The 27,069-nt window shown below is 34.1% G+C and overlaps 1 protein-coding gene across 9 annotated transcripts; it reads right to left on the reverse strand.

The window, feature by feature from the left end:
- Positions 1–437: 437 nt before the first annotated feature.
- su(sable) (suppressor of sable RNA-binding protein) lies at positions 438–9,535 on the reverse strand. 9 transcript variants are annotated; one of them, XM_088182802.1, is made up of 2 exons: positions 9,432–9,535; positions 438–4,752 (listed from the first exon to the last, which is right to left on the reverse strand). In XM_088182802.1, exon 2 carries the CDS (start codon positions 4,708–4,710, stop codon positions 1,108–1,110), a length of 3,603 nt encoding a protein of 1,200 aa, XP_088038928.1. In that variant the 5' UTR covers positions 4,711–4,752; positions 9,432–9,535; the 3' UTR covers positions 438–1,107. The 9 variants fall into 9 exon arrangements, with proteins under 9 accessions (XP_088038928.1, XP_088038895.1, XP_088038889.1 ...); XM_088182769.1 differs by lacking the exon at positions 9,432–9,535 and adding an exon at positions 9,195–9,272; XM_088182763.1 differs by lacking the exon at positions 9,432–9,535 and adding an exon at positions 9,159–9,272.
- Between the last annotated feature and the right edge of the window lie 17,534 nt (positions 9,536–27,069).

Raw genomic sequence — 27,069 nt, forward strand, 5'->3', positions numbered from 1 at the left:
TGTAAGAACAGAACCAGAAATATTTTAAATGTAACATTTGACTTATGCTCTTTGTGTATTAAAATATAACAAAAGTGACCAACATAGTCGGCTTCGAGTCATTTCAATGTATTCCTTCTTTTTGTATGTCGGAATGAAATTCATTCTAAGGGCTTTTGTTCTATTTTACTCATAGACGCAGTACCTAATAGACTATCAATTGTCGATCGATCCCCCACACTGTTCAATTATTCATTTTACAGTTAAACATTCCTTCTATTGTGCTCTTCATCTTTTCATAATTAATGTACTCTAGAACTAGGAAATGTTGGCGACATATCGTTCACTTGATACAGCGTATTTGGCATCTTATGCATACTTAGACCTTGAAGAATATATTTCCATTCTCTTTACCATCATTGTTCATTATTTAATGTTGCATCAAATTGAAAACTAGATTTAGAAAAATATGGTACTTTTATTAGTATTCTTACATAAATTTAGAGCATTATCAACATTTTTACAGAATCAATATCATTATCCTGTGGAACATCAAATCGATAGAAAAAATTATAAATCCTAACTTGTAGCATGATTCAAATATTAAATCAACACCGCTACTAGTCACAGGGGTATCGTATAGTCTATTCGCTTTATATAAAACACACAATCAATTGCCCTTCGGTAGAATGCCTTATATACAGATGCGTACGTACGTATGAAACCAAAACAACTTTTCATTCACCTAAAAATAAATATGTTAAATTGATTTGTGATTGATATTATTATTAATAACATACATAAATATTAATATATACGATGTAATAAGTGAAAGCAAAAAGGAATAATATAACTTGAACCAGAATATTGAGTATCAAACTTTTTATACCTAACTCGAGCGTAACAAATTTATATGACTAATAATTATGTCTATTAGTTAATTCCTAAAAATGACTTAAATAATGACAATATATACAACATATTCATTATATACATAAAAATGTACTTTATAGTAATATGTATATTTAAGTTGGATCTCTAAAAATATAAAGCAAATTTAACTATAATTATTCAGTCTATATTACATTTGTAGCCTATTCTTAAAAAATCATCAATGGAAGATAAGTTTTAATGTCTGTCGTTTTTCCAATTCGATCTCTCGGTATAACCTCTACGATCACGACCGCCGCTGCCGCCTCGGGACCGGCCGCGGTTCCACCGGTCGTTGTTGCGACCGCCGCGGTAATTACTTTTATAGTCCTTTTTGTTATCCCTGTAATAATCATCATCCATATCATCATTCATATAATCATTTCCGTTGTTTCCTTGACTGTTGTTGAAATTGTCATAGTTCATATTGTTGTAATTGTCGTTGTTGTAATTCGGCATATTCATCACGTTGTCGAAGTTGGAATTCATGTTCGGCGGAACGCCTAATATACCAGGAGCTCCGCGCGGATCGCCGACAGGATACCTCGGATCGAAATTGTTCATAAAACCCATAGTGTTCATACCCATCATCATGTTCATGTTGTCCATCGGAGGCGGTTGCGTCCCCATGAACATATCCGGAGTCGGATTGAAGGTCATCGACTGCATATTAGGGGGAGCGTTGTCTTGAGAATTTATATGCAAGAAATCTCCATTTTCATCTAAAAATATGCCTAAACTGCTGAAAATCATACACAAGAAACCGTTGGACTTGATCTCCGTCAAGTCAAATTTGCTTCCGGGCACTTTGTTCTGTTGGAAAACTCGCAGCTTGGAAGTGACCGTCGCTAATTGTTCATTCACCAGAATCTTATGTTTCGAACTCAACTCTTTGTACCACTCGGAAGTCTGTATAATTATCGGTATTTCAGGAGAAACCGATTTGGAAGGTGCCATCTTTTCAGTAGTTTCTATCGGCCTTTTTCGCGGGTCGATTCGAGGAGGTGCAGGCGCCTGCTGTTGCGGTTGTTTACTCGTTTGCGGCTCGGAAGCAGACAGCGGTTCGTCGATCGACAACCTGAACATTTTTCGTAAGCGCGGATCGCCGGTCGCTTGAGATTTAGGAGTACTATTTTTAATTCCGCTATAATCGGGCCTTGGAATATCTATTGCGTACACTTTATAAGTTATTGCAGCGTGAGAATCGAAAGAACCGTCGATTTCTACAGCCGGTGTGTAATTGGGCAGAAGCTTAATCGGTAAGCCTAATCGGAGATCGACGTCCGATCCTCCCGGAGTCTGTCTCAAATCCGTGTCTCCGTACGTCGGGATCCTTAAATCCATATCTTTGACAGCGCGCAAATCCACATCCACTTTCGGTGTGCTATCGGAACTGTTGTCGGCACAGTCGTATATAGAGACGAATTCGTGTTTATGAGATATTTTTTTACTGTTATCGACGATGGAATCTTTATTTTCTACGACCGGTTTCGGAAGATGTCTAGGATCGCGCGATTTTATAAATTCTTTTTTCGGCTCTAAAAAGTTTTCATTCGCCGTCGACTCTTTAATCGTCGACAACAATTTAGTGACCTCTTTGCTGATGTCGATTTTAGACAAGTCCCCCAAGTTCTTGATGACGGTGTTAGTGTCCGTGAGTTGCAAAGATTTAGATTCGTTTTCGGTTCTGGTAGGAGATTTATTTTTCAACCTCCACTTCTCGTCGTGATCTTCGTCGCTGGAGTACCCTTTTTCGTCGATGTGGAGAGTGTCATCTTCGTCGTCGGTGGTGGGTCTCCTTGCTCTCTCCTCACCCTTACGGTGGACCGGCGGCTTAGTTTGCATCACACTCGGTCTGATATCCGTGTCGTACTCGTTGTTCATAAAATCGTCGTTCAAATTAACGCTCGCCGCATCCCTCATATAATTGAGAACGCGATGATCGACATCCATTTCTTTTTTGATTTGATTGTTATTTCTTTGCGGCACATTAGCGACGCCTTCGTAATTACCGTCGATTCCTTTTTCTAAGGACGTAAAATTTAAAGCATCCTTAGTGTATTGGTCTATGTCTATAGCGTCCTTACGTTTTCTCGCATCGTAATCGAACGAGTCCGGTCGAGAGTTCTCTCTCTCTGCGGATAAATCGGAACGATTCCCTTGGAACCGCATATCGACGTCTCCGCCGACTGGATCGGACTGTTTATTCGGCAAAGCGGGCAACTGAGGAAGCCCGGGTGAAACTCTCATGTCTAAATCTTGATTGGATTTCACTTTGTTGATTAAGATTTTAGGATTCAGTTCGGCGTTAGAATCGATAAAACCGAGTTTTTGAATGTTCATCGTGTTTAGTTGGATTTCGTTGATTTGGTTGAAACCGATCCCCAGCTGATTCAACTGAATAACTGTCAGCGAAGTGAGCTGAGTGATGTCGTTTATTCCAAGATTTATCAATTCCGTTATCTGCTTCTGCGTTAGGACGCCGCTCAGATTTTGCAGATTCAAAATTCCCTGCGGGCTTCCTTGCGGAGCTGAGTTGTTTAGATTGAGACTGGGATTCGAAGGCGTCGAATCGTTCCATCTGGACTGCCTCGCTTTGTTCCTGCGGTTCCTTTCTGAGGCGGACGATTCGTTAGTCTCGAGCGAATTTTCATCTTCGACTTTAAGGGAATATTGCTTATCTCTCGGGGAGGAACTCCTCTTTCTAGACTTGTCTGATTTAAAAGAGTACTGATGCTCGAGTCGCTTCTGAGTGTTGGTGACCATCACGACGGCGTTCTCTCGGCTCAATCTTGGGAAGTCTCCGAGGATCTCTTTGGGAGCAGATTCAATGTGCTTCAACAGTATGTTTTTAAAATCTTCTGATAGAGGCTTGCCGTGTGCAAATTTACATTCGTCTATTGACGTACAGGGTATACCAGTATGATAGAACTTACAAGGAAAATCCGAGTGCAAATAGAGACATTTGTCTCGTTTGGCGCAACAGTCATTTAAATAAAATTTGCAGAGTTCCATCTTGCGAGGCGGCTGAGCGTCGTGAGAGTAAGAGCAGTCGTCGCCTTTGTAGCATTTTCCTTGCATATAAAAGAGACAGATACCATCGGGGTCTTGCAGAGGATGTCTTTCCGCTCTGTGGCGTTCGAATTTATTTTTGAAACGTTCTCCGCGTACGTTTCTAGATCCGCCCCGTCCTCTGAAGCCACGACTGTGGCCGCGCTCTCTGCCGAACTCCCTCTTGTCGCTGTCGTTCGAGTAGCTGGAGTCGTACTCGTCGCCCGAATAATCTAGGTTTTCAGACTGCTTATGTACGGGAGAAGCCCCGCGCACGCACATCATCTCGTCCTCGTCCACCTCTTCGTCCGACTCGTTCTTTTTTCTCTTCTTAGGAGAGACCTGTTTATCAATGTGGTCGTGCTTTTTTCTCTTTTTGTGTCTTTTTTTGGTATCGGAGTCGTCGACGCCGCTGTCGTTTTCGTTTCCACCGGATCCCATCTTTTTGAGCTCTTTGCGTATGGCTTTCTCTATGTTTCCGGCGAAGTCGTCATCGACGACTCTCGCGGGGCTGCTTCGATGTTCTTTGCTCTTCTTGTGCTCCTTCACTTTCCTCCGTTCGGTATCATCTCTCTTCGACTTCTCTCTTTTAGGTTTTTCGCCTTCCCTTTTGGATTTGCCCGGTTTGCTTTCGACGACGACGGGAAGCACGACGGGAACCTCGGTTTCTTTTTCATTTTGCTGCTCTTGATCCGATTCGATCTCTCCATCCTCCAGGTCCTCGGCCAGCGACGGGTCTTCTTCCGTCATATCGGTCGAGTCATGGGTTTCGCTTTCGGTTCGTGAGGTTTTCTGAAAACGAAAAATAAAAGCATATTCATTCGATCATATTGAAATCTTGCATTTTTGTTTTGCATGCATAAGTAGAACGACCTAGAAAGCATAAACTAAAAAAAAATACGGTGACGTCATTTTTTCGACGAATCCGATATCACATATGCGAGAGGTGTCATTTTACGGGGCAAAGGGCGCTGACTGCTGCTAGGAAACGAGATCCCCGTCGATGCGTCAGATCGATAGCGCATCGTAAACGTCACACACGTCACGCGGCCTACATCGTATCGTGACGTAATCGAGCCGAGATGCGAGCCGGCAACGTCGCAACGAAGCGCCGACGCGCCGTTGCAACGCCCCCGCCAGGAATTTTATTTTTAGCACCTGGATTAGTATCGAAATTATTTAAATTGATCAAAGACGTCGATATTTTGCGAACTTCCATAAGAGCAACGCCCTACTACGAAACGTTTGGAAATCAGCGATACGCTATCTAAAACGAGAACGGGAGGCAATTGGTCGGAAAGCGAGCGCTTTCGGAAATCGATAGTGCGATGCGCATGCGCGGACTCCATACTCCCATACAAAGGAACCTTCGAGAGGTCGGGGTCGTTGCAATTCGAGACGCCATCGTCATATTGGAAAACCGGCTTCCGATGCGCGAACGCTTCGATGAAAAATCGACCCTAACAACTCCTATCGGGTCGTTCAGATCATGAAAAAGTAGTAAAAACTGACTGGAGCAGCCGAAGCCGCGCGGTCCGCATGAGGCGCTCACCACTCTGACCGAAGCGGGCCAGGGGGGCGAGCGGCGAGGGGCGGGGAGCGAACGGCCTGCAAATTCGCACCTACGAGACGAAAATCGATCGTTTTTCTATTTTCTACTAAATTCCTATTTACGGCAAATATGCAGCGTATATTGACGTCCGCTCGCCTTCAAATGATACTCTGACTTTGATAAAAGTCGTCGTCGACCAGAACAATAATGACATAACACATAATGGCCTGCGTTCTAAATCCGGTTCGATTCACAAGCGTCCGATTTTCAAGTGGACTCCGCTTTCAATTCCGTCACCCGCCTGAATTCACGTTTCATTTTATATTTGTTTTATATTTAAAATATATGAAAAAATTAAACAAAATACAACAAACATATAGAATTAAAATTAAATTATTAATTAAATTTAAATGCAATGTGTGTGTGTGTGTGTGTGTGTGTGTGTATTTATACGTAATATGTGCGTGTGTAAAAAAAGGTTAGGGCAAACTAATCGAACATTATTACGAAAAATTTTTTTTTTTAAATCAGTTCAAAGTAACGTTTAAATACCATATTTCATATGTGTTCGAATAAACTGGTCCTCTGAATTAGGTAGAAACCCAATATAAAAAAAACGTTGGGAAATGGCTAAGTATATAGTAAATTTAAATTTTCAGTTAGCGAGTATACACGATCATGGGAAATTTCGTTCATATCGAAAATCAAAGTCAATATTAAAACGTGCGATTTGACTGATCCATGGTGAAATTGGATCACATATTTTTGGCGAGTATACTTGTTCACGGGAATAACAACTTCAAAATGTATTTCGTTTAGTACACGCCGCGTCGAGAATAACATTTCCAAATGTATCCCAACGCTCCTAGCAAGGCACTAGAATACAACAAGAAGTATTTTGCCGAGCTTCCTACACGCTTAGTTGCAAACTCAAAATGTAACAATGTGACACTTGCAATGCTGAAAGGGCTACTTTTTAGCATGTTCGTGACAAACTTTGTCGAATGTTTTTTGAAAGTCGGCGAAGGTATTTCTGGTTAAAAATCAAGTGAGTAATTTTGATGAATGATAATACTGTTTGGAGGCAATCGTAGAAGGCCAGTAGAAGAGTAGTAAACTGTGTGACCGTTTATGAAAGTTCTTTCTGCATTGACCTCAAGAATAAGGTAGATTTGTGTATGCAAAAGTTTTAATTTATATTATAATTTTTAAATCAGTTGCATACATTTTTGACTTTTTTATAAGTAAAATTGTTGGATAGACGTTATCTTGAAACGACATGGTAGATCAAGCTGGCTGGTAAACATAGTCAAAATATTTTGACGTGTATTTTTATAGAAAAGTTTCATGCAAATCTGGTTGAAACTACAACAATTATTGTGTCCACAATAACCGCTATATCCTATATATGTGTGATATCGAAATCCACACGAAAAACAAAATGCAAGGCGAGATCAAGACAAAATTGCATTTAAATAATAAACAAATATCCAGTGATCTCTACTAGAAGTTCAAAACGAACAACTTACAAAGTCAAATTACTTGACTGGTCGTAGCATTACTTTTTTATACTACCCTTAGACAGTAGTGAGCCGTGTACTCATATGGAGTACTGTTCTAGCTCAACCAGAAATATATTAAGCGTAAAAAACAATGTTGGTTAGACAGAGTTTTTTAAGAATACAACTGAAGCATTATTTTTTACTAAACTAGAGGTGCTTTTAGTAAATTGGTTTTCGCATCATTTTAATACACAAGTTACGCCCAGAAACATCACGCGAACAATTAAGTTGCATAATTTTTCATTATGTGAGAGATTATATGTATATTTTTTACTTATACATGATTTTTTTTAAATAGTTATAAAATGTTTTGTGATGTTTTTGTCATTTTTTGTGTTCCTCAGTAAGACGCATCGGGGAAATCTGTCAAATCAAGATGGTTAGATTAGAAAAAAAATGTTTTTAATTTTTACGTTATACATTGAAACCAAGTATATGACCTTTAATTAAATATAAAGTACAAAAAGTAGTACGTTAAATGACAACTTTGTCAAAAATAAGGGTGCCTTATTAAACAAACACATTGCTCAAACACGGAAAGAATGTGCAAAACTAGCAAAAATGTGTTAAACTACGTTTTTATATGTTTTTTAATTTAAAGTGGCGTAAAGAGAAAAACATATATTGTTTCACGAATCTGTGGAATAATTGGGTAAGACATTATTAAATACACATTAAACCATTTATAACTAATAATGCTACAAACTCATTATACAAATATCGTTAGCTATTTCAAATAAAATCTAGTCTTTACAAATTAAAATGATTTGTATGTAATTTTAGGTAAGCTTTTGGAGCATCCACTACTCGGAGTAGATTAGCACGAATTTAATATGTTGAAAATATGGAGGTGAAGAAGGTGACTCGTGATTTCAAATACTAAAATAAGGAAGGATTTGCAATTATGCGTCACTTTTATTCATATTTTAAGCATTTTCAATCCGTACCAATTTACAGAATTACAAAAAATGACAAAATGCCGTTTTCAATAAATACAGGTAAACTCGAAAATGCCTAAATTACTACGAAACTACGTTTGCCAGTTAATTAAAAATACCCTACAGTAGTAGGGTATTTATTAATTAAAATCGAAATCATGCAACGCATGAAGAAAACGGATAAGATAAGAATAGAGCGTTTCTTTGTGGGTGATTTAACCGAATGTCTGGAAAAAGCAGTTATTAAAAAAAGTTAGTTTTAATTAAGTTTATAAATAAGACCAGGCTCGCACTAATTACTCTATGCAGAATTAACTAAAAGCTACAAAAAATGGAATTTTCTACAATTACGCCACTACATTTTATTTAGTATATTGAAAACTATGAATCATATATTTTTCCGAATATTGTTTGGATAAGCTCACATCAATTGCATAATCTCATATCAAGATAGAATTGAGTTATTACATTTTTTATTTATAAAAGTTTCAGGCAGGTGACGGAATTTTGACACGAAAAGTCGCTCGACCCGGGTTACACTAGATCCGCGTCCATACAAACGGTACGCAAGCGAGACGGAGCTATACGTTTCGTATAGCTCCGTCTCGCTCTTCGACATATCGGCAGGATGTGACGAGTCTTTATTGTCACAAATATCACGATTCACATTTTTAAAATTTGAACAATTGAATTTAAAATTTGGAGAAAAAATTGTCCATACTTTCGCCTGAGGCGTTATTTTTATAAAGCATACCTAAGACGCACACGTTCAATATCAAACATTACGAACACACCTGGCGACAATCGCATTCAATATTTACGCAGAACGGTGTAATTTAATCTACGTGTCCGCCCGCAAACGTTTAAGCAGCTCTATTTTTACAATAATTGTATCCCCTCTCTCAGATCGCACTTCACGGCCGCGCTTTTTATCGGCACAAGAGATAATGCGACAAAAGATAAAAACGTTTTGCGTCGCATGTCGCATAAAAAGGTCATAACGCGTGAGGCGTCGACCTTTTAACCTTCTAATACGCAACGGACAATAGACGCCATTTTTGATTCGAGAGCTGTTATGCAATGGAAGGTCGTTCTAGCGAAATATATAAATAGCGATTTTAGCGTCGCACGCATACGCATACCCACGCGGAAAATATGAAATCGAATGCGAATTATGCACACAATTGTCGGCCGGTGCGACGCGCCACACATTAACAGGTCTCATGCGACTGCGAAGATCGACGCGTGAAGCTCAAGTCCGTTCATTCATCTCGGAGCGCTACTTTTACTTTACTACACAAGATCACGAGGGTGGGGGTAGACGTGAGGGGTGGGGGTTGGGCGTAGAGATCGATCCTGAGATTATTATTATAAGTTCGGATTGGTGAAGGTTATCATAATGCAACGCCGATCAATTACCAACGAACTGCCGGCTCATATCGAGGCATCATAATTAATGTCGACGAGCGACCTTCGACGAGCCGGGGCCTCCGACACTGCCTGCAGCGCTACGACTTAACCACGAAGTAGAATTAATTTTTTTAAATGGTTTAAGACTCGGATATATATTTTTTTTTATACCTGACATCTGTTGGTGAAAAATATAAGAAAAAACATTAAATGTAAGCTGTAAACGAGCATAGCCGACAATATATTGTTGATACAACTTTCAAGTCATTAAAATAGATGGCGAAGTATTGTAAAGTGTATTAAATAAGTAGATCGGATTTACATCAAACGTTAAAAAGATTTTTACGATTACATTATCACTACGATAGTACATAATAAGTCATATAATTGGTTTGGAAAAATACTTCCACAAATCAAAAATAGTATTTTTTTTTGTATAAAATAAAATGCTAAAAAGGAGTATACGTAGATAATTAAATAAATACATTTTTTTAAACATATATATATATATTTACATTTCATTGGTTGCTGGTTTATTACCATTAGCACAATTTACGATTAGTTAAACTAAGAGGAATTACAAAAATAAGAATAAAAAAAAACATAAAATGGATATAATGGTATACAACGCAGCTAGATCTGTGGATGCGTGCCACAGATGACCTGTCTATCAACGTCAAATAACAAAAGCAATGATAGTAAGGAAATAAAGACAAGATTCGTTTTATTTGACCGTACTGAGACATACAAAATATCAGTAAAAACCAAGAAAAAAGTACGAATATAATTGAGGTCCCTGTGTGGGTGGAACTCGAATTGTAGCCACCTCCTCATGGTGAGTTCTGGGTCATTTTCCAAAAAAATTGTGAAATGGGAAAAGAGCTGTAAAATGATGTTATCAACATATAATGTATATAATCATTCACATAATCGAATTATTAAGAAAGATGGCCTTTAAATTTGTATGTTTTTTATAAAAAAAGTTCGGAAACTGAAGTTGGATCATCCTTTATATATGATATTCTTCAGCATGAACAATGTATCGCAAAATCTATCGTACAACTGAAGGACTGCTACTCTTGATTAAAATAAAACATTTAGCCTAATTAATTCTCGCGACGTTATAGACCTACCATAGGGCACAATATAATAAATATATGACAATTGATTCGTCAAAATCAATTTCACGATTCGGAATTTAATGCTCTCAAAATATATTGTCTAAATATTGTATTGAATTAAAAACAGTAATTTAAATTATTTAAAGAAAATATGGAAAATATGGATAACAATTTACACGTCTAAGTTTTGAGCAGCTGGTACAGACTTGTCAAAAACTTGTTTCCAAAATCCATCGATGGATTAACAGATTTTACGACGAATTTTAGTAATTTAACAATTGCAAGTAAAATGGTTAGTAATTACTAAGTCTTTTTACCGTAATATATTGACAGAAGTATCTCTGAGTAACTAATGAAATAAAATACTGGAAATTTTATCATCAAGACATTTAAAACGACTTCAAAAAATAGAAAATATATTGGAGATGACATACATGCATTTGAACTTCTAAAGGTTAAGTAATTAAATAAAATACATGTGATTTTTCACAAACTTCATTCTTAAGTACAATTTTTGCAGGGCCAGTGCAACATTTGCGTTTGAAAATCCGCGTGAGAAATTATATCATGTCTAGAAGCTATTACGACGCGGAAGAGTATGCGAATAAGTAGCAGGGAGTAGTGGTTTAATGACTGGGTATTCCGTAATATCGATCGAGGGCTGTCTCGACCTCGGGGAGCCTTGTAGCTTGCAACTTTGTTCAATTTTGCATATGTAAGGCACATCTTTGAATTGATTGACCAGTTGTAATCAATCGAATCTTCAAAAACGATGCAAGTAAAAATATTTCTTTCATCAAGATACATGAATGAAGTGTCTTTGGTATTATCTTGAATGTGGCATGTTTGGAGGCGGGTTTGGAATACGAGCGTTGCGAAAAAGACATGCGAGTATCTGAGGTTAGAGTTCAAAACCGAGAGAGGGCTGCTTGTTCGTTTTTCAAGCGTTCGTTCAGTTTAAATAAGGCTTCGATTATTGTTATTAGAGTCCCTGGTCGTTTCTATAGAAGAAGAGGCGGGCGAAAGGCTGTCATTATCGAGTAACGCGGCATGAGAATTAAACGACGTCTGATCGCGCATGATTGCGTTCTCCTGAGAATAATCGACCCATCTTGGGATATTGGGATCAGCTTCGAGTTTCCGCATTGCTCGGGACAAAGTATTAAAATTTACAACACCCCTGATCTGCATAAACATAACACAGAGTTCAGTTTTTATTACATGCGAGTATTAAAATACCTTACGTCTTTAATCGTTGATTATATAATCTAACAAGTATGTAGCTTGTTATAGTATTTTTATTATAGCAACATCTACTTGCCAATAACCCAGTGATAATTTTCAATTTCTTCAACGGATTCTAATGATTTAATTGAGTGGCTAAGGACCTTAGAATTCGTTGAGCCATTAAATAATCTGCGAATAATATCTTTCCCAATTTTAAATACAACTTTAAATTTAAATACAAGCACAAAATGCCAAAGCACATATTGCTTCTAGAGCCTAAAGACAACATATCAATAATTATAGTTCTTTAATAAAATGTACTCAAAGTATCACTAAATTTAATGCTATTGTTTTTCTTTCTTTTAAATTGTAACAGGTTTTTAATTTTACCCTTTAAATTATAACCATAAACGCTTTGTTTTATATGCTTATTTTTACGTAGTAACTAATTGTAAACATAAAAATGATTATAAACCAGTAACATGTTAATTATATATATTTATTTATATTATTGAAATAAACGTATTTAAAGAAAATATTATTTGGACATAAAATTAATTTATCTACCTAGTTAATAAGAGCATATTAGATCAAATAATCAAACATCGATACACGAATAGACCTTTAAGCATCTCGGAGAGAAAGTAGCATTCCTTCCTATTGATTAAATCTCTCCCTCTGATGAACGCTTCTCAGACCTTCCTTTTCCACTGGGAAGATTGCCATCTTGATAATCGCCCATCGGTGGTTTCCTTCAATCAAAGATCACTAAACCGCTGCTTTTCAACGTTTGATGAGCTCGAGATTAATTCCACCTATACAATTAGCGTCCAGCCTTCGTCTGTGAGTATCTTGTATACATCTAATAAACACACGTGTATATAGTACTTATATTGTATATATGTATATACATGTACATAAACGTATGCACATTCGCCACATGCGAATTTATCATAATTGACGCGATATAATATGTTAAGACAGGTAATGATTTCTTTGAAAGGTCGTTTTCTTGATTGATGGATTACTTGCCATACGTCACTTAATTTTGCTTTAGCGAATTCATTGTATGTATGCAGATGTTTTTATTATTATTTTCTCACGCCTTTCGTGAGTGAAAAAATAGATTATTTGCGCCATGATTGCTCTCTGGATGAATGATGCTAATGAAACGGCGCTACGTAGAATATGTTTTATTTCATATCTGGCGCTATTTCATAGAGTCAAATCCAGGTCCGGTCTAGCAAATTGAAGTATGTCAGCGGGGCTTATATAATATATATATATATATTTCAAAAAATATTTTTTAAATGACTATTTTAGACCGTTTTGCCGATATAGAAAGTAGGAGATATTTTTTTCTATTTTGGACTGTTTTTTATATGTATTAAAACTGATCTTGTTTATGACCAACAATTAATTTGACTCTATGCTTAATAATTTATATGTATTTAAGCATTATGTTCACCCATTGGCATCCAAAAGTTTTCTTTACTACACTACACAATTACTAATAGTAAATGAGTTTTATTAAACTTCAGCCGTCTTTTCAAGTTGTCTATATTGAGGAGTTTACTGCCTCGATGTTGACGTGCTGTTGGAGCCTCGCTTCATATTTAGCAGCAAAACGTTTTATAGCATTGGCGAAGTCTTCGACAACTAGGTCACGATGTATGTCTCTATCGTGAACATGCATTCACATGTTTCGTAGCACTTTATTTTACAACTTTTTAATCATTTTAACACGGCACTGTTTGGCACACCTCCAGAGTTGTATGCCATAGACCCAAACTGGTTTCAGGATTTGGTTCTATATATTGATTTTATTGTAGAATGATAGTTTGGAGTTTCTTTCCACAAACCAATATAGCTTTCTATATTTTATTTCAAGTTCTTCTTTTTTTCCTTTTTATATGATCTTCCTTTTTGTTATTATAAAAATCTAGGTTTTAACTCTAACTTTTATTTGTAGAGGTGTGTAGGTTGATGCAAGTATTAAGCCTGATACTTAAGAGACAATGTTTGTCTTAAGTAGGATGATAACTATCGTTGATCTTTAATAAATAAATAAATATTGGAATTTCACTCGTTCATCTTATTGCGTCGAGATGAAATCATTTTTGGTACGACAGTTACATACATAATACCCAATTACGATTGTATTCACGACTCGCTTTGACATGATCATCCGTCACGCAAGTCCTCTCAGAGTGACAATTCCAATTGAGCTCCGAGAGCACTTAGCTCGAGACCGCGAATAGAACAAGCTTAAGTGATTCTAAAAGTACTAAGTACCATTCGCTGATCGAGAACCGTTGAAAGATAATAATGAATGGCTGAACTCGCTGTTCGCCCACGAAAGACGCCTACGGGAGCCATTCGCCAAAGGATCGCAAGAACGAGATTCAAGAACTTCCTGACTCAGGCACGACCCGGACTCAATTGGTGTGTATATGCATCACCAAGTCCCAAGAAAGTCTAATTTATGGTTAGCCACGCCGCGATAAGTCGTGCATGTAAAAAACCCACACATGCAGCATGCATTATGAAGTAATAATTCGCCGAAAAGAAATTCCATAGAGGTAAAAAAAGGACGAGAACAAAAATAAATTAAGTTAATTACACGAAAGGGCCGTCTCGCAAGAGCGACGTAATCTTAATGAGTTTGTCTTCTTGTACATTCGAAGCACTCAGGTTCGAAATTAATTGGACTTATTTCGCATGCCTCGGAGATCGGCCTGACGTATGACAACTTCTTTAGAGTTCGAGTGAATTATTAACACAAGAAAGAGCGTGCGTGTTCGTTTAATTTCATAAAACGATTTATGTAACAATTTTTCATAAACATATATACACAAAGGTACTATATTTCCACCATAATTTATACTTCTAGATTCATATTTTTAATTAGTATTTTTGATTCGTATTCAAGAGAAGTGAGAATTTAAATCATCATATAATTTATAATCTAGGAGTTCGAATAGTTAATATACTATTTTATGTTGTTACATTAAATATGTTATATAGTAATACCTATATAAAATAAATATTTATCAACCGGTAATTTATATTGCTAATAATATTATAAGATATATTATTAAAATACGTTAATAATAAAATATTATAATAAACATCAGACCAGTATATAATGATATATTATGTAAGTGACGTTTTCTATGTAACGTATAATATTGATTCGGTATTAAAAATTTTATAGTATGCAATCAGCGATAAAATTTCCTCAATGTCTCTAATAAACGTTCAATATAATCAAGTAAGATGGTATATAGTTATATCTCTAAGTAATAAAGTTAAATCGATTTTAGAGACCATCGATTCACTGAATAGAACTTTAAAGCTAAACGATAAATTTTATTGTAAAGTTATAATTTTATCAAATATATTGAATTTATTTTAATATACATACATATACATACATAAAAATATTTAAAACATGTAAATTCTAAGTTAGTTTTAAAGTTATATTGTACTTACGAAGTTATTGCTTTTCTTAGTAAAAAGCTCAACTGGTGGCCAAGCTTGCTTTACGACATTGGAAAATCACGTGTTACGTATTGAATATCTTTTTTGTTCGTAGTACTTGTGCCCTTTTTGCAAACCGTCGAGAAAAGGGAATTTACGACGGAAATTTATCAAACGAGATAAAGTCGGCGTTGCCAGTCGTAATAGAAGGTCTAAATGTATAACGATTTAAGCCATTGTCCTGACGAACGTTTATCGCGATTAACCTACGACTCTTCCCAGGCTCTTTCCTGACTACATAAATTGCTGGAGTCTCGGGTCTCACTTCGCGGCGCATTCTGTCGCTTTGTACAACAAACAAGAGTCGAGATGAAATATGAGGAAACTTGGTTTATGATTAGCTTTGTTATGCTAATATATGCATGCATGTTAACCTTATATTGCAGATACACTACAAGAGAAATAAAATAAATAAAGCCAGTTAACTCAATTCAACATAAAATACATTTGAAATATTTTCTGCATTTTGGATTTTTACTTACAGTTTAGCAATAAATAATAACATCTTCTACACTGTAAATCGTACGCTTTGTATGAAAAGTGTATAAAATAATACATGTAAACAAAGGAAATATATGTAATTATAATAATAAAAATAAAAATTTAATTTGTTCGATTGATTTCCAAACCACCGGTAATGCATTCTGTTGTTTCGACCAATGAAAAATAAGCATTCAAATATAAAACAAGATGGCCGACAGTATCATGACAACAGTATTCAATAATTTGCTAGGCGACAGTAATTTTCATTAATTTGTCTTGCGCATTGTTTGATTTGACTGAATATAAATATTTGGATTACAAATTAACTAGGTATGTTATAACTATTAAAATGAAATATATACATAGTGTGTGTATGGATTATAATAATACATTGATTAAACTAGATAAACCATCATAACACAATCTTCGTAATGAAATCTTCAAATTTTGAGTTCCGAGGGCTTCGAGGCCGAAAAGTGAGTTTTTCCTTTTACAATACATAACAATTATCATTGCTTCTGATTTAATGCACATATTCGTTACATTTGACTGAATATAATCACTCGAATTGCAAATATATACTTAGTACGACTGAGGATTGAGGTTAATATTGGTCTAACCATATAAACGCTAATAAAATGTATTTTTTATCTATTGATATTTAGGGATACCATCTTTCACAACGATCGCATGACAATAATTGTGATGCAGTCGTTAATTTAGCTAATGAAGTCTGCTTCTATTTTTGCGTAGTCATCTTATTGCTCGCTCATGGCTTCTAAAAAAATAATTATAAACAATAAAAACTATGTAGAATAATTAAAATCTAAACACAATACAGAGAACTTTCAATGATATGACATAATAAATTTGCGAGGATGCAAATATTTGAATTTTTAAATTAATTTAATAGTTAGTGATAATACTTAGGGTAGTGGTACAGAAAAAAATTCGCGTCAAAAGCAATAAAATCGTGTCGGCGCCGTCGCAGTGGGAACGCTTGGTAACGAACATTCCCATTGCGATGGCGACGACTTAATTTTATTGCTTTTGACGTATATTTTTTACTTCTGAGAAGTGATAATTGTTTATTGCGCTCATATATTGGGCAAAATTCGGTTTAGATGTACTTTATTCGATTCTCACTCGTAATATTGTAATAAAAAGTCTTGATATAAACGCTTGATAATCGTTTTCACCGCAATGCATGATTTGATTGCTTTTGCCCTGGACTGTAAATTCACTATATAGCAACACTGAGCAGCATAAAATACATATTATGAGTAAATATTTTTATTAATTTTTAATTCCTAATTAAAATATGTCGCAACGGTGACTAATTTTTATATTTACTTGTAGTATAGAAAGGGTTAACCCATGCCTATTATTACTTATACAAGAAATTATATTACTATGTTCAAAAATGTATAAAATGTCATTTTTGTCATGAGGACCGAAATCATTGTTTTCCTAGGGCCCGGGTTCGCTCTCGGCCGCCTTGCCCCCAACCTCATGTTTTATAATGTAATCATCAATACAGTTCAATATATCTTATCCTGGTTTTTTTTCATGTACATGTGCGCACTTGAGTTAATCTTCCTTAATTATTTTATCAAATGTGTAACGAACAAACACTAGTAGTACAAACAGTACTGCGACATCTGTAGATTCATCCATTTGCAATGTTCAAGTTGATAAATTGTCTCTTTCTCTAACAGTAGAAAGATTTTTGATGAGTCGGGAAACAGTATTATTGGATAATTGCACGGCATCTATTTTTTAGCTCGTCTGCTCGTTAATAACGCATGATACTATGTCTTTTACACGTGGCTTAATGAGTGTCTATATAATTGTACGAGCTTCACCATCAAGTGCAATGCGATAACTTCCGCGATAAAATGGCTGTTACATTTTCATTTAACAATCATTTAAGGTGTAGACATTTTAAGTGAGTCAGTGTCTTTTAAAAATGCATATATACATAAATTAATGCTATGTACATTTAAAGATTTTTTATTAAAAAAGTAAAAAGAAAATAAACAATGTAAATATTCAATGTACAAACTTCTTCATTTTTTTTTAATAATATTGTCAATCAATAAATTTGAGTATGCTTCAGAATTTTGTTTTCGGAGCAACAGTGTTCCGTGAAACATAGTTTGATAAACCTTAGTATTATAAATTATCATATGCTTAATATGCTTCGTAGAGGTTCTGTATTCATATTTTTGTAACAATTTATCAAGTCAAAATATATCTTAAATTACAAATCATTCTACGATAGTATACTAGTATCTAGTTATTTGTATGACTAATGATCTCAAAGCATAATATGCCTTATCGAGGTTATGCAGGTACATTTTTATAACAATTTATCAAGTCCGCGAGAATTTCTCGCTTTGATTAATGTCTCAGATTATAACACTATGAAAATGTACCACGTGAATGAGTTGTCGGGCCAGTCGCGAGATAAGACAAGGAGCATTATTCTAGTGCTAATAATCCAGAGCAACAATGCGTCTGCTAAAGTAGACAAATCAAGATAATCGCCGAACCGATCAAATCTTGCACAATTTCGCCAAAAAATGTACAGTTCTTTTTTGCTTTTAACTCGGGAGAACAATCGCAACACGAGAGTAACGGTGAGCTTGTAGGTCTTGTTTATGTAAATCGTAATCGGACGAACAAAAGCAAACAATGGTAATGGCGCCTCTTCGGTCAGACTGCAAACCGAGAATTGTGAAACAATAAATAATCACAGCCTCTCTCGGGATTCCACGGTGCGGTCCGTTAGAGACACGGTGACCCCATGATCCGAAGGCAACGCGATTAGATTCAATCCATCTGACCATTGCGCGATCGAGATCAATGCGATTTGGATTATGCTATGCGGACAGTATCTGCAGATTATGGGAAGAATATCTCTTCCAATCTTACTATATGTCATCTGATATTGCTAGAACCATCGTTTTGAAATACTTTAAAATAACATAGATCGCAAAAAATACTCCATAAATGTATACGAGCCGTTAATAATATAACAACAATAAACATCAAAGCTTATATTTAACATGTAATAGTTTATTTATACCTTCAGTAAAACGCTTAGTTTTTGATTAGGCGGAATATCCTTATATATTATTATATTATATTATATTATACAAACCTACACTTCCGTTCAATATCATTTTATTATACCTAGTTTTTTCCTCTGGTAATAAACCAAGAAACGGGCATTTAAGGCTGATTACTTAATTGCGATTCCAAATTAGGAGTTGGCAAAATTCACAACTTTGAATGGTCTTTTACTTATATGCGTCAATTTACATGATAGCAGATCTAATAAAAAAAACCTATACAAGCAATTGATAGCTGTGCCATATTAAGGATCTCTATATAGCAAATATTTACTATATGTATTTATTAATTTATTTTGGAAAACAGCTAATTGTAAAATAGAATAATATAAAATCAAAACAAGTATTTAACTGTCGTACGGTTCTTATAGTTCTGCAGATAACTTTAGATATATTATTATATAAATTCACATCTTCGTACACTAATACTTAGCCACTCTAAATTTATATTTATAGTACAGTAGGTTCTCGAGTTACGCGGTATCTACTTACGCGGATTCGTAGTTACGCGGTTAAAAATTTCGAAAATTTAAAATTTGTTATAATATCGATGTTGATATAGATTTGCGCGTAAATTTTTGTTCCTGGTTGATAATGCACCAGGACATCCACCGTGTGATCACGAACATATCAAAATAGCATTTTTGCCCCCAAATACGACCTCTATAATACAACCTATGGTTCAAGGTCTAATACAAAGCTTTAAAAAATATTACTTAAGGACAACTTTTAGAAATGCCATAAAGGTAACTGAAGGGCAAAACAATATATCACTCACACAGTTTTTGAAAGAACACAATATTTATGAAGCTGTTAAAAATATTGGTGGAATGAAATTGCAAAGTCTACCATGAAAAACGTTTGGAAGAAGCTTACTCCTCAATTTTTTTAAGTTGTTGAAGACCCCCCCCATGCAGGAAGATAACATAATTAATGATCTTGTTGAAATGACAAACCAATTAAATTTAAATCTAAATGAAAATGATTTCATTGAATTGTTAGAAAGTCATAGAGTGGAATTAAACAATGAAGATTTAATAGAACTTGAAGAATATAGAAACAACGGCGGTGATTCGGAGGAGGAAGTCAAAGAAACAAAAGAATTTGAGTACAAAAAATGAAAGAATGCCTTAATTTTATAGACCAAGGAATGGCTGGTTTAAAAGCACAAAATCCCGACATTGAACGGTTTGAGAAAGCCAATAAAGCAGTTCAGGACGCTATTTCCTGTTATAAAAATATCTATTATGAGAAAAAAAGATCTAGTGTACAATCTTCACTGGATAAGTACGGTTTCTTATTAGATAAAAGAAACCAACACCTAAAGATATTGAAATGGAATAGTATAGACATTATGACATGATATTTTAATGAATATGTATGTATAAATATTATTTTTAGGTTTCTCGTTTTATTTTGTAAAAAGAGTTAAGATTATAATGTTTGTAGACATTTTACACATAGAATACATTTTTATAATGCTTTTATTTTCATTTTAACCTAATGTATACATACAAGAAGACGGCATTTAGTTATTTTAAGTATCGTTCGGATGATTGGGGGAATGTATTAATATTTAATCCATATCGGATGAGTATTCCTCTACTTACGCGTTTTTCGACTTACGCGAATTTTTCTGGAACGAATTAACCGCGTAAGTCGAGAACTTACTGTACATGTATATACACATATTTGCTATTTATTACTTAATAAAATAATCAAGTAACCAAATATTTTCTATAATAAATAACAATACGCAATCATTTAATATTAATATTTATCTGACATGCTTTTAAAATTAGTAAATATTTTTTTATTTACTTCTATTCTTATTACTTTAATTTGCAAAGTTTACAATATTGTTTATTTACTTTATTGAGTTAAAATAGGGAAATATGTGTCTATATTTTTTTACACTAAATAGTATGGAATATATAATATATTAAATGAATATTTTTTAACAACTCTTCTAATATAATAATTCAATGTCAGTGTATAATTTCTAGATTTGGGTTCCGAAATGTTTGATGCTCAAAATCATTGAAAACGAAGTCCTGATGATACCATATGCAAGTAAAGCAAAGTGTGCTGATGTTTGCGCGAAGTCCGACTATTCGCAGGCCCTTTTATATGCCTGATGCGAACAGATTTGACGAATAGTCAATGGATTTTTTGCCCAATTAGACCATGTAAAACATTTCCACCCCATTAGGTACGCCACTGTATTTCTGGCGCACTTCTTTAGGGTTGTAAACCATACATAATTTTATTATAAGCTGGACTTTATGATCCTTCCATCCGTTTGAATAAGGATAATCGAAATATTAATCACAATAATTCCGCTAGAAGATATGCTCTAAAGCACACTATACGGATATACGTTCGATATACTTATCATTACTCCTGTTTATATTTTGATCAAATTTATAGAAAATAAAATCATTACTATATTTTTTATATTTATCAATCAATCAGAGTATAAGTACTATATGAAAAGTATATCCGAATCATGTGCTTTAGAGATAATAGTAGTGGCGTACACCCAAACTTGCCATCTCATTCTCAATTATGAATAAAGATTAAATGGATAGCTCTCGAACTGACTGTGTTAACGCAAATACGATATATTTTTAGTTATTGCTTAAAAAATAATTATACAAAAACAATTAAAAATATGATTTTTAATTTGAATTAATTTGATAATTTCATCTGAATAAATCATATAACATCTTGGTACCATAGCGGCGATAATTATGCAATTATTACAAGTCTAATAATAATAAAATTAATTTTACCATTTATACTTACACCTGGATGTTTTGTCGTAAATGTCCATTAACAAGAAAATATTATTTCAGTACATGATGTATCTAGTGCAATTTAATTGTATTTTAATTAGTACGCCAAGCAGGCAACTTTAACGTTGATTAAAGATAATTTCCTCAAGTAATTTTCTTAACTGTCATTTATGACTAACTCTTACATTGATTCATTAAGTAAATTCCCATTAATCGAAGTTTAGTCTGAACTAATTATCAACTACACTGATTATCATTTAATTTTATTAAAGAGTTCTATACTGTTTATATTAACTAAATAAACTTAATATTTAATAATTTTGTTATGTAATACAATGAAGCATATTTTATGATTTAAAAGGCTTGACATTATTGGTTCACAATAAAGTACATATAAAAATAACTGATTGTGCATTTTTTTGAAAGTTAAGCACAGCATCTTCATATTTTTCTAGATTCATTTTACTATTATTCTAATATTTTGAAAAGTTATAATAACTTATTTTTCACAATTAGATTTTATATAATACTATCTTTAAATTGTCTACTTTTAAAGACAATGGTTTTTCACAAATATGAAATATACATATATACATAATATATTTATTTATTTATATCTGAATAAACCCATTGATTATATAACTATAGTTGCATTGGAGGGTCGTCACGTACCAATATGAACGACGAAGACGGAATCTACGGTTGGGTTTGCAATTATGTCATAATGGGTGCCTCGAACCGTCGACCTCTTGATTGTGATCGTGCAAAATGGTGCTTTCAGATTGACCCTGCAATCTCAGCAGTACCGTTGACTTAATGACACAAATGCGTTGTTGTTGTTGCATAATACAGGCGCCAGTGCGTAGCAATTGTCAACTTGCCGTTATGGTTAACAACTGTGCACGAATGAGACAAAATCCGTTAGCAACGGAAGGAAGGGAAGCACCATGACTATCATCAATCTGGGTGACTAAGAATCGTTAATGCTCTTTAACAGATGTGTCATCAAGCTTATTACATGAACATTTTTTATGGCAAATGTTTTATTTTAATGTTTAGCATTGTAACCCAGATTATTCAGTAGCTTTTTAATCGCGCAGCGAAAAATTTTTAAGCTGTCAAAATTAATTTACTGTATTATATTTTATTTAATATATTTGTTTTCTAATAAGAGTTTTGCGGTAAAATGGGTGTGGCTTTATAGCCCGGAAAAACTATTTATTTTATAAACATATATAGAGTAATGTAGATGCGGTTATCAGGCGATTAAGTTGTAATGACATATCTTGGGAGTTTTATTGTAGGCTGCGATTTCTGTCGTGTGTATTTTCGTGATGCTCTCTAGACGATATCTTTTGATCGGTTCGATTCTCTGCTGTAAACAAATGTCACATATTTTAAAATGCTTGCTCAAGCCAACTTTGGCGAATTACAGATGAAGATGTTTGGAAGTCAATTGCATCGCTTCTTGGAAACACCTCCGAAATGTATTTACGCATTAAATAGTGGTCTACATGGCTACTCCTATTAAAAAGTGGTTCATATGGCTACTACTTTTGTATGTAAAATTTGTATGTTTATGATGCATTAGGGAAACCAGTCAAGTCATGATGCTTAAAAAGTAAAAGTTAGACTATTAAAACCCCCCTGATATTTATGATAAAAACCTAAGGTATAAATTTAACAGCTTAACTATAAATATAGATTTTATAAATAGTTTTTCAGTACAATAGTCACTTAATTTTTATTGCAGTAATGTATGTATGTAAAATATTACTGTAATAAGCTTTATAGTTTGTAGTTTCCATATTATAGATAATTCTATTATTTTACAGTTAAGTATGACTCGTAGTTAAATGCATTATTTCGCTGATATTACACTCGTATAATTTTGCTTGTAAGATTCAATTAAATTTTTGTAAATATTTTTTTACATCTAACTTATTTAACTTATAAAATAAACCACATGAAAGTGAACTACGCAAAGTTAGTATATAATTTTACATATATGTTAATATTAAATTTAGTTTTGTCATTGCTAAATGATGCTTAGTATATTACGTGTTACACTTAGCCATACAAAATAATGTCGAACGACTATAACAAAAAATGAACATTTTAGCAAAATAATAACAACATCAGTAGTTAATATTTTGCTAAAATATGCATCATTATAAGATATGTACTGTGATTTGTTATAGCATAATTAAAGCACTGAGTTCAAAACACAGTTATAATCGAGTTAAAAAAATTCTAACGATATAGCTGAAACTAGCATGAAATTTTAACTATAGATACTTATTTTATCTTTATGTCAGAATATACAAAAAAATATTCAGTAAAATTATTAAATTATATCGCTTAACTGTTAGTAATTTAATTGCATGGCTAAAGATAAAAATACAGGATTTTGCTTTACTATTCAAAAGTTATTAAATTATATACGTCGGTAAAATTCACGTTTAAATTACGTTTTCGTGCCATCCTTAATCATTTTTAAATTTTATATGTATTGAATAAAAAATTGCAGATAATAATTTACTAACTATTATAGAATTATCAATAAGCCCACTCATCAACCATCTAATAATTAATCGATCATTGATCAGCGGCCGATGTATGATTTACGACTAGCTTGATTGATGGATTTAAGCATTGTATAATACATGCACTTCGAGATTAGGCTTTCGCAATAAAATAAGTCTGATTTGAAAAATCATCAGATCGGAATCCAACGTTATTATTGCGACATAATGTACACAAAGAGCCCAGCTTCGGGTCAAATGCGTTGACACGGATTACGCTCGAGTCGGATAAGAAATAAATATTTTATATTGCGTGTTGATAGCATTTCATCGCCGTTATATGACGAGATGACTAGTCGTCTTTGGAGGTGTCATGTCACCGGCGTGGAAGGATGTGTCGGATACAGTATTACCGACGAGCCGTTAAAACGCAGTATCCGTTATAAAACGGCCATTTGCCGATTTACAAACGGGCTAAATGCGACGATGAGTTGTCATGTCGTTTTAAACGCAGTAAAGAAACCGCACGATAATATATTTTAATGTTTAGAACACAATGTATCTAAACACAATTTCATAGTAATTATATGTTGATGTAATGTATACATAACCTTTTTTTATTATAAGTGGGGTCACAGTAAAACGATCCTAGTGTGAAGTGGTTCACACGCCATAATATATTTAACCATATTTATTTTTGTGCTATAAAGTTTACGCAATTACCTCTCGTTTATATCGCTCGTTCAAGTGATATGAATGCATGGTTATTGTTCAAAACTTATTATGCTGCAGCAAATTAATTAAGTAGGCACACTATTGTTTTTTAAATTATATTGTAAATCTACAGCTAGTTGGTACAGTTAAAAATATCTCGATAATTTATTTGCCTTTGTAATTTATTATGTATATAACAATCATCATCTTAAGACATCATCATTTCCTGATCTATGGAAATGCACAAAAGGCACCCCTATTCATAAAAAGGGTGACAAATTATATATAAAGAAGTATAGACCAGTCGCAGTGTTTTCAGCTCCTGCTAAATTATTTGAAATAATTATTCATAACTATCTCTATAATCACTTTCAGCAAGTTATTTGTTAGACCAACAGCACGAGTTTTGTCCTGCCCGTTCCACTGTTACTAACCTTCTGTCGTTCACCAAAACGGTGACAACTTCTCTCGATGCGGGAAGTAGACGTCGTGTATACAGATTTTGAGAAAGCCTTTGACAAAGTTTGTCATAGGTTATTATTAAAAAAATTGTCGAACCTCGGTTGCTCAGATAATTTAACTCAGTTATTCTCGAATCGTAGACAGTTTGCAACCTATGGTGGCCGATTGTCGAAAGAATATTTAACCCCTTTAGGGGTTCCTCAAGGATCCAATCTGGGCCCTCTGCTTTTCGTGTTATTTATTAATGACATAAATACAGCAATTACAAATTCAAGTTTTCTTCTGTACGCAGATGATTTAAAATTATATAAATGCATTCTATCTGTTGTGGACTCCTTCTCTCTAAAAGGTGATTTAGACTCTCTATGGAGATGGGCTTCCGTTAACCGTCTGCCCTTTAGTGTCGAAAAGTGCCATACTGTGTCATTTTCTCGATCCCATTCGCCATCAGCTTATTTATACCATCTCGGTGGTAACATTTTGACTAGAGAAACTTCCACTAAAGATTTTGGAATCACTTTCGAGAGCAAATGGAGGTTCTCTCTACACATACACGACGTATGTGATAAATCTACCAAGATGCTCGGCTTTGTTATGAGGATTGGCTTTCACTTTGACGATCCGTCAGTTATTCGCATCCTCTATGACACCTTAGTTCGTAGCATTCTTGAATCGGGATCTATAATTTGGAATCCCCGAATAGCCAAATATTCCCTTTTAGTGAAAAAAATTCAAAAAAGGTATTTAAGATACCTTTATAAAAGAACATTTGGTTATTATCCGTACATATATCCAAGCGCATTTCTTTTAGGAGCGTTGGGATACGATTCGCTGAATTCTCGCAGAAAGTTGTATGTCGCTAAGCATTTTTTCAAATAACTATAAGGTGCTGTCGACAATCCAGCTATTTTCGAGGAATTCCAGTTTTGTGTTCCGGAACATTTTCGAGAATCACGATCGCGTCCTCTTTTGATGACGTTGAGGCTAGGTCGTCCGCACTAGCTGTGGCCATCTGGCTCCTTAATACGCTGGCATTACATATTGACCTGCTTAATGTTAGCTACGATGAGCTGATCCAGTTTGTATAATTTCATTTTGATATTTTATAATTTTTTGTTATGTTTATTATTTTTAAGTATTGTTCTATTTATGTATATATACGTTTTTTGTTTTATAAATTTAAAATTTGTTTTCGACCATCGTGGCGCATTGGGGTAACCTGTTAGACGACGATGGTCGTAATTTAATCTAAAAAAATAAAATTTACTTTATATTATAAATGAATCTTGCAAAATTAAATTTTTGCTACATATCGTTGTATTTATAACTAAAATTTAGTATTTTCTTAAGATATTCGGGGGACGGTCGTACACAAAAAATGGAATTTAAGTCTGTTGTTATTACTTATCGTCAATTTATGATCGTTAGAGCCTTGATCGCTTGTTATATATCAATTTATGGATAGCTATCTAGCAAAAGATGTGAAGAGATTTTTTTTAATATTCCAATGCAATTTTGATATTAATATTTTAATACACCTCAGACAATAAAATTTGTTAGAACTGTTTTTTTAAATGCAAAAATATTATTATCCTGAAAATAATAAAAACGGTTATTTATTATTATATTATATTTAG

This window comes from Plectrocnemia conspersa, unplaced genomic scaffold, assembly GCF_051122295.1.
Source record: "Plectrocnemia conspersa isolate PC_06_02 unplaced genomic scaffold, ASM5112229v1 ptg000001l, whole genome shotgun sequence".
In the NCBI taxonomy this organism is placed as follows: Eukaryota; Metazoa; Arthropoda; class Insecta; order Trichoptera; family Polycentropodidae; genus Plectrocnemia; species Plectrocnemia conspersa.